The following is an 8,786-nucleotide window of genomic DNA, read 5'->3' as shown; positions in this document are numbered from 1 at the left end:
ATACAAAAAAAAAACTTTCAGTCGATCGCAGAAATTCCTTTCCTAGCTCCTCTATAACCTCTTTTAGAATTTTCTGCTTTTCTCTCTATGTTTAGTATCTTAGTTTAATGTTTGTACATATTCCGTATGTTGCTATGTTTTTTCCTCTGTTTTTCTTTTGCATTTTGATGAGAATCTGACAATGAAATAAAATGAAATAATCCTTGGTGGGCTGCCCCTTGCCCTGGTGTAGCCTGTAACGTAGAAAGGCCAGTACGTACGTGTTTCATGGACATTTTTGTGTTGAAGGGAATTTTTCCATGGGTGTTCATCTATGACTACTTTTATCATATTCATAAAAGAAATGAATAAGTTAGATGTAATATCGATTAGAAAAAAGTAAGAAAGAAAGAAAAGAAAGAAAGAAAGAAAGAAAGAAAGAGGGAAAGAAAGAAAGAAGGAGAGAAAGAAAGAAAGAAAGAGGTTTGATTTCTTGAAAACTACATAAAATGTCGTAGTTCCAATCAATGGTTCCAATGCTGCTTCTTGACATAGAGGGCGGACTTTACTGATACACTCCAGTGCCGTATATTACACTCGCTGCTGTCGGCGTCGAAGGAGAATGGCATCCCTTTTTTCGAGATGCGCTTCGTCGCTTAGAAACCTAAATGTAGCCCATGGTATGTATTTTTCGGTGACATTATGTTGCTTATGTCGCAGTAATGTTTCCAATTGTATATCTTGTGAAATGTAGCGTTCTATATGTTTCATTCAGTTGTTGGAGACGACTGTTCTGTTGAGTGTTGTGTAACTTCCATATATGCATGTATCGGTGACTTTTTGTGCAGTCCGACTTATTCATAATGCTGTATGGAGATCTGTATGAGAATATTTAACTGCCTGCCTGCCTAACTGCAGGTCTTAAACTAAGCCAGCAATCTCTGCAGTTAGACTCTAGAGTGATAGGTGTGTCTTCTCTTGCTTATGACTGAGCGAAAAGTTATTCATAAGACTTTCATGAAACGAGCCTCTGACTAGATCTTTAACATAGTTCTGGTCTAGAGTTAGCCCCGGAGACCGCGCCGCCAGGCGCGGTCGATCCTGGCGGCTTCCCCCCAGTTTCGCTAATGTGAGAGCTCCCTATTCTGTGTGCTTGTGCGAGTGATTGTGAATTCTGTGAACATCGGTGAGCTGCTTATAAGACATCATTTTGTGCATCACAAGCAATGAAATGCCTCAAACAGTCGCCGATGATAGTCATTTAGGTTTCATCGACCCATGTAAGTATTCCTAGTAGACACGTCTAGTTTCTGTTGAAAATTTAAGGAAATATAGCGCCGCAAAGGCACCCGTTTGTTCAACATGAAGATCTGAAATGGGAGCACGGCGCAGCCGCCACACTGTGTGTGGCGGCTGTCGCAGTTAGTCTAGAGTCTACTCATGTTATGATTAGAACCTTTAAAGCCTGCCGCACACTACACGATTTTGCCCCGATTCACCGGTCTTAAGACCTTAAGAGTAGAAGTGTGACGTCACAGTCTTGCCAGTTTCCAGTCGTACAACTGGGTCTTAGCGCCAGTCGTAGAGATTTGACATGTTGAATTTCTACGACCAGTCGGGAGCTTCCAGCCATTCACAATGCAGTAAAATGCAAGCGCACGCAGTGCGCACTGCGCGCGCTTTACAGTCGGGTCGTATAGTGTGCGGTGTCCGGTCGTACGACTGGTCTAAAGACCCAGCTTGGCTTAAGACTCTAAGACCAGTCTGATCGTGTAGTGTGCGGTGGCCTTTAGGCTTACAAATCGTAATTTAAAAAGCTGAGTTGATGATGAACTGTAGCAACGCAACGCCAACGGACAGACTGCCATGCTTCTCCTTATCCTTTGTTTGGGATGTTTCCATATCAGTGATGAGTCTGCCATCTAGACGAGTAGGCCTAAGTCTAAAGCAAGCCGCTGGTAATTCAACCATAACGCTGTCCAAAATTTGACTGCAGGCTACATGTTGAGACATGTGCTATGCTATTGCTACCTTGTATATTATTATTGCATGTGGTTGAATTTTGGCGTGGGAGGTCTAAACTCCAACCATGGTGCAGAATTTTTTTTATCAAAGGAAGCCACTAACACACAGTGCTATTTGATAATCCAGTCCTAAAATTCTTATTTTTTACTTTTCCCAGGGTTATAAAAAGAAAGCCGGAAAGTGTTACATTTGAATTTAACATTTAGAGCCACATCTAATTTTATGCTAGAAGTACAACATTGACTAGACAGAAAGAGGAGTCTTTTATTTTTATTGATGTTATCACTCTCCTCCATATATGCATATGAGGGGATCCATGAAGCCAGACGCAGTCTCTGCGGAACATATCCCTGATGACCAGATACAGACCGATCTTTCGGTCAAAACATTGACATGATAAGTGGGCTTCATACTGTGGATGGACTGTAACTACATGCATTAAAACATCCACTGTAGACCACTTGTGAAATTCTTTGTTTTTAGCTCTCAATGATTTGCTTGTGATGTTAAGTATTTTCATATCATGTTGAAGTGTAATGAAGTAAATACATGGGTCAGTACTACTACTGAGATAATGAGTGTTGAATTCTTCTAATAGAAGTTCTATTAATTAGTAATGAGAGACCTCCCAATGTCAGGAGTTGCAACTCCTGTCAATATTGAGATGTGATCTTTACCGTATGTCATTGTGATCTTTTTGTCACCTTTGTCTCCTTACAGGTAGACTGTTAAACAGTGCGCGGGCATTATGTTCAGGCACAAATAAACGTGAGTTGATATCCTCTCTTTATTTATAATTGGGAAATTATTAGAATCTATACATTGAGTTGGGTACAGTCTGTGAACATTAACATATTGGTGGCTTCCCTATGTATGGTGATATGTTGCCGATATTAACTTTTTCCATCAGATATACATGTGTCTTTTTGTATTTTTCTTCATATGAGATGAATTGAGAGGAAATATCCATGAACATTTGTGTGTTTTTATTTTAATTTGTTTCTTTCTTTTTTTTTTTTTACCTTGCAAAATTTTAAACAGAAAAAGATACTTAATCATCCATGTAAGATTTCATGTATGCATCTCGTTTTGTGCCCTTTGAGCACTCAGACTGGGTGGTAAGGGGCACTATAGATGCTGTATATACTGTATATTTCACGAGGTTTTGATTTTCTCTAATTATGTGAGTCGGGTGTTATTCATGGATTTAACAACGTGAAATGATTAGCTCTGATGTAGATATGAATGTGATGTGCACATGTACATGTCTCCATTTATTCTCGCACTCCATGATCACAAATTTTAGCACATGCAAAATTGTCGGGGGGTCCGGATTCACCCAAAAAAATTCACTGGCTTAATGTATGGCACATACAGTACCCCTATTATAATAATTATCTCTCATAATTTGTGTTTGGGTTCACCCTGCTTCGACAGCCACCGTACGACCCAGCAATGAGCTGCAGAAGGGAAGACTGGAAGAGTTTGGCCAGTACGTAGCCGACTGCCTGCCCAAGTACGTGCAGGAGGTCCAGGTGGCCTACCACAATGAGCTGGAGGTGATGATCCATCCCGAAGGCATCATCCCGGTCATGACCTTCCTCAAGGACCACCACAATGCCCAGTTCAAATCGCTGGCGGACATCACTGCTGTGGATGTGCCCACACGCTCCCACAGATTTGAGGTATTCTTGCTCGCAAGGGTTGGATATTTAAGCTCATGAAGTGTTATTCACCTCTATTTTATTCTTAAGAAACTGAAAACTTTTTTTTTTCATCAAATATTTTTAATAAAATAGTCATAAAAGGAAGTAGATGTAAAATGATCATGAATTTCGTAGCATTTCAAATATCAATCTCCATGATCTTGTAGTATCGCTGCTGACGTGCTCGTATTTGTTGTTGTTGTCCACGTATTGTGTTCATGCTGCTGAACAGATCTTTTTGATATCATGCTATTGCAGCACTGATTTATGAATAAATGTATTTTATGGATGTCCAAGACATGATTGCAATAGTATACATTAGGTTCATGTGAGGGAAAATTGTGTCATCGATGATTAATATATATCAGTCTTGAAGTCTGTGGTGTCAATGTTTTCACTGTCGGAGTTGACTTCTGTCTTTTTGTTTGTGCAGCTTGTGTACAACCTCCTGTCACTGCAGTACAATGAGCGCATTCGTGTCAAGACCTACACAGATGAACTGACTGCCGTGGATTCTCTGTACTCTGTGTTCAAGGCTGCTGATTGGTTGGAGAGAGAGGTGGGGTCAACAGTATTGGTAACATGCTGATTCATAATGATTGGAGTAAAACGTCCATATACCTAGGCAGACCATTCCCTGTACCCATTAATACATGCATAAGTGCTAACTTGCATCACAGTAGCCTGTGTTGATTCAGAGACCCTGTGCACTATGTTTGATTTGAATTTGTGATTTAAAGGTCTTTATTCCCAGAATGTGTCTGTGCAATTAAAGAAATAGATCAGGAAAGGAAGCAAGGAGTTGTTTTCAAAGTTGTGTCAATTTGAACTTGATTGACTTATCTTACATTTACATGACAAACCAGTGGACTCCACAGAAGATGAGTTCTTGCTCTTTTTTACACCAAAAGATTTAAGTAACTGTATAAGCTGTTATTTTCGTGAGGGTCTAATTTTCGAAAATATCGTGAATTACTGTTAGACTGCGAATTTATCATGCCAAAATGTTGCTATATGCTAGGCTAATAGTGCACTTACGATGAGCTTCAGTGTCAAATCGCGAAAACAAAATCTCGCAAAATTGTCCGTGATCTCCTTATTCATAAAAATATCTGTACGCGAAAATAACAGCTTATACAGTATAACCCTGTCTTGAATGTATAAGCATTTATTAATTTTCATCTATGTTTTGGTCTTGGAGAATGAAAAAAAAAGAAGAAACTAATGATAACACACATTTGAGTAAAGTTGTATATTGAAAAAAAAAATCTGTGTGAGTGTGTGTACAATATTCTATTAGTATCATTGATGTTCTCCCTCTGCAACCAGATCTGGGACATGTTTGGCATATTCTTCTCAAACCACCCTGATCTGAGGAGAATCCTGACAGACTATGGCTTCGAGGGTCATCCGCTCAGGAAAGACTTTCCCCTCAGTGGCTTTGTGGAGGTGAGTGGCATGTGGCGTAAGGTGGCGTCACACTGCCCAAAATACTGATTGATGGTTTCTAGAGGGCAAGGGATTATTGTGCCAGTTTGCGGTGTGACATCATGTAAATCACACAAAATATCACAATCTATTTATACAGATTACAGATTTGTGTGTGTGTGTTGATACAGCTAGCCTGCCCGTATTCACAAATACATAGCAGCAACACAGTAGCCATGCACTCTCATAGCAAGTGTGCAAGAAGTTTCACAGGAATTAAAGGGCAATGAAAGACCCACCAAATAATCATGCTAATTCCTAGAATGATCTGTGTCATATCATTTAGAGTGTAACATTGCCTCATGCATATCTTAGCAGACAAAAAGTTACAAATAAAAGATTTTCACCTCTAAACTGATTTTATTTAACATTGGCCACATTTTCATCGATGTAGCATTGACACGACTGGAGAAAGATAATGTAATAATGCTCTTTTGCAGGCAACTTTTGCCAGTTTGTCAAATTTCACTTGTTTAAAGGAATTTCTTTTGGATGAAAAGCTGATGATTGTTGACGACCCCTGGTAATTACTTTGGAAGTGAAGACATGCATTTGTTCCCTTTGCTCCTCGAGGTGGTATTAGTCTCCTTGCTTACCACACATATCACAGTGGAAGTAATTTCTTTCAATCTCAGTGAACCATTCCATGATTTTCCAGTTGGTAATTTGTGTCCACATTTTATCCTAATGAGCAAATGACTTCATGACATTTTCCCATTCAAAGGTTCGCTATGATGACGAACTGAAGAGGGTCGTGGCTGAGCCGCTGGAGATGACCCAGGAATTCCGAAAGTTTGACCTGTCCAGTCCGTGGGAGTCCTTCCCCCATCACAGAGAACCCGCCCCAGAGCAAGTTGAAGCTGGGCAGACGGAGGAGAAAGCTGACAAATAGATCCATAGTTAAATGAACATGTGTACAGATACAGGTTATCAAAGGTAGTATTGCAGTTTCTATTACAACATGTATTATCAGGAAAAGACCGTGATACTGTTTGGATGAGATTTGTTAAAACAGTATGGAGGTAGGTCCTTCTACTCCTGTAATTGTAAATATTGATGCTGAGCAGACACTGCTCATTGCAAGTGTAAGAAAGCAAGTTTGGATGCTTGTGAACATTTTCGTCCAGTGGCGTAGCACCATAACCCCCTAATGTGAAGTCATTTTGAATCCTGAAGATGTCATTCGAGCCAGTATCTCCACAGCCATGTGAACCCAAATTTGTAGGAGATCAATGGTCTTTTTTCTTCTCTGTTTGCCAAGATATTTGGGATAGTTTTCTCTTCAGACCTAAGGCTAGGAAGAGGCATGAAATGATACTGAGAAGTTTTGCTGATGTGTCCCTAACTGACTTTTGCTCTCGGTGATATGTATATAGGGATGCTGTTACAGCAGAGTTGTAACATAATTAGGATTAAACTTTCATCCTAGGTCGATTTCATGCCAACTTATCAACCGACCTTCTCCAGGGGTTTGTTTTCTCAGTCAAAGTTATTGCCGAACACTGACAAAATGCTTTTCTCTGCACGGTTATGTAAGAATTTGGCAACCACCATGGTGTCATTATGCAATGTACCTAGTGTGGCTGTGATTTGTGGTAAGAAGAATTAAAATGAATACATAGAATGCATTTGATTCTATCATAAGTTATGTATTTCTCCCTTGTCATCAATGACATTAGTGTAGTTGCTGACTCAAAATGTACCTGCTGTCAAAGATTGATGTAAAAGAAATACAATTTTAAAGGTACTAGTACATATGTGTGAGTGTGTGTGTGTGTGTGTGTGTGTGTGTGTGTGTGTAAAACAGATGTCTTTGTGACGGACACATTCAGTACTGGATGTATTTGATTTTTCAAGGAGGCTGCAGATCTGTTACAATGCGTGGAGGAGTGAAAGTTCACAGTGTTGTTGTTCGGAATGTGCAGATACAGTATTTAGGTCCTTGGATGGTAAAACACAGTTCCTGTGTGTGCACTTTAGGGCTTTTTACACTTGTAAATTTTTGCTTAGCCCCGGACCAATGGTGGGGCTAAGGGAGGGGGGGGGGGGGGGGGGGGGCCTTAGCCCCACCGTTGGTACGGGACTATCCTTAGCCCACTTTCTGTTTACACTCGTTTTTGCCAAAGTGGGCTAGCCCCACCGATAGTACGGTACTATCTGACCCTGCAAAATAGCAGAGGTTAGCACCGCAATTGCGGTGCCAAGCAAGTGAGTGTAAACAGAACGAAAAAATAATCCCGGGCTAAGCGACGGAGACGAAGTCCGACCCTCGCTGACCAATCAGAAACGAGGTAATCAAGTACTGCCGGTGCGTGCGTGTACGTGTACAGTACACAGCGTAATTATGAATATTCATGTGGTTTGGAAAGTCCGGGGCTAAGAAATACGAGTGTAAAAAGGTCCGGTTTCTCCTTAGCCCCGGACAAGAGATAGTATGGGACTAATTGGTGAGTGTAAAAAGCTGAAAAAATTGGTACGGGACTAACGATAATCCTGGGTCAGAGAAGGTCCGGGGTTAAGAAACACAAGTGTAAAAAGCCCTTTTGATCCATGTTGAAAGGCTGTAGATGTGTGTGTGTGTGTGTGTGTGTGTGTGTGTGTGTGTGTGTGTGTGTGTGTGTGTGTGTGTGTGTGCATGTCTAGATGCCCTTGATCATGGAACACACCATGAATACAAAGTATTTGCACTAATAAGTTGAAGAATGAAACCATACATCACATCAAAATGAGTGTTTGTTGTAATCAAACCTGCCATAGTGGCCATCTGCATAGTTCAGCCACTACAACTTCCTCCAAGCCCTCCCCCCAGCACCCCCCCCCCCACCATCACCTATAAAGAAATAATAAGTGAAAGATCCTGCATACAGTAGCCACACGATAGAAACGTACTTGTTTCACAGGGTCAGTATTTCACTCTGTGTAGTGTCCACTAAGCGTTTAGAACGTTAGTGTTCCAACAGACTGAGCTTTTGTCCTGTTGGGTTCATTACGTGCCACATAAGCACACGTACACACATGCAGTCCTTTGCTGACTGAACCATCCCACAGTACTGGCTAATTAACAGAACAACCTATAGCACATAAAAAGGAAGCTAGATTCCCCCCCCCCCCCATACACACACACACACACATTCACACACACACACACCGACAGTGCACAGTCGCCCACCTCGCAGATGTACTGGCACACTTCGAACTCTTTCCCTTCAAGACATCACATGGTGGACACAACTAAAGATTTCTCACCCCCCCCCCCCCCCCCCCCCCCCCCCGAACACCAGACACCACCAGAGAGAGAGAGAGAGAGAGAGGAGAGAGAGGGAGAGAGAGAGAGAGAGAGAGAGAGAAGTGTGTGTGTGTGTGTGTTTGGGGGGGGGGGGGGTGTGGAGATAGGCAAACACAAATACAGTTGAACCTCTCGTATCCGGACAAGTCGGGACCGGGGCTCATCCGGATAAGGGATTTGGCCGGATACGGGAGACTCAATGCTTTATACATGTACATATACATACACATGTACTGATGTAGCCCATTGTAGTACCACATGTAGTAATGTGTATACTGCAACCTTTTCATTGTTACATTTGG

The 8,786-nt window shown here is 41.4% G+C and overlaps 1 protein-coding gene across 1 annotated transcript; it reads left to right on the top strand.

Moving 5' to 3' along the window:
* The first annotated feature begins 581 nt into the window (after nucleotides 1-581).
* LOC139715053 (NADH dehydrogenase [ubiquinone] iron-sulfur protein 3, mitochondrial-like) lies at nucleotides 582-6,808 on the top strand. Its single transcript, XM_071626678.1, has 6 exons — nucleotides 582-659; nucleotides 2,725-2,772; nucleotides 3,442-3,689; nucleotides 4,144-4,269; nucleotides 5,040-5,159; nucleotides 5,923-6,808. The coding sequence occupies exons 1-6, from the start codon at nucleotides 602-604 to the stop codon at nucleotides 6,088-6,090; spliced, it is 768 nt and encodes a 255-aa protein (XP_071482779.1). The 5' UTR covers nucleotides 582-601; the 3' UTR covers nucleotides 6,091-6,808.
* The last annotated feature ends 1,978 nt before the right edge of the window (nucleotides 6,809-8,786 follow it).

This window comes from Diadema antillarum, unplaced genomic scaffold (genome assembly GCF_040938485.1).
Source record: "Diadema antillarum isolate AM-2024a unplaced genomic scaffold, OU_Dant_1.0 seq00002691_RagTag, whole genome shotgun sequence".
Lineage (NCBI taxonomy): Eukaryota > Metazoa > Echinodermata > Echinoidea > Diadematoida > Diadematidae > Diadema > Diadema antillarum.
The sequence above is the reverse complement of the archived record's forward strand: the minus strand, read 5'-3'. Positions and strand labels throughout refer to the sequence as shown.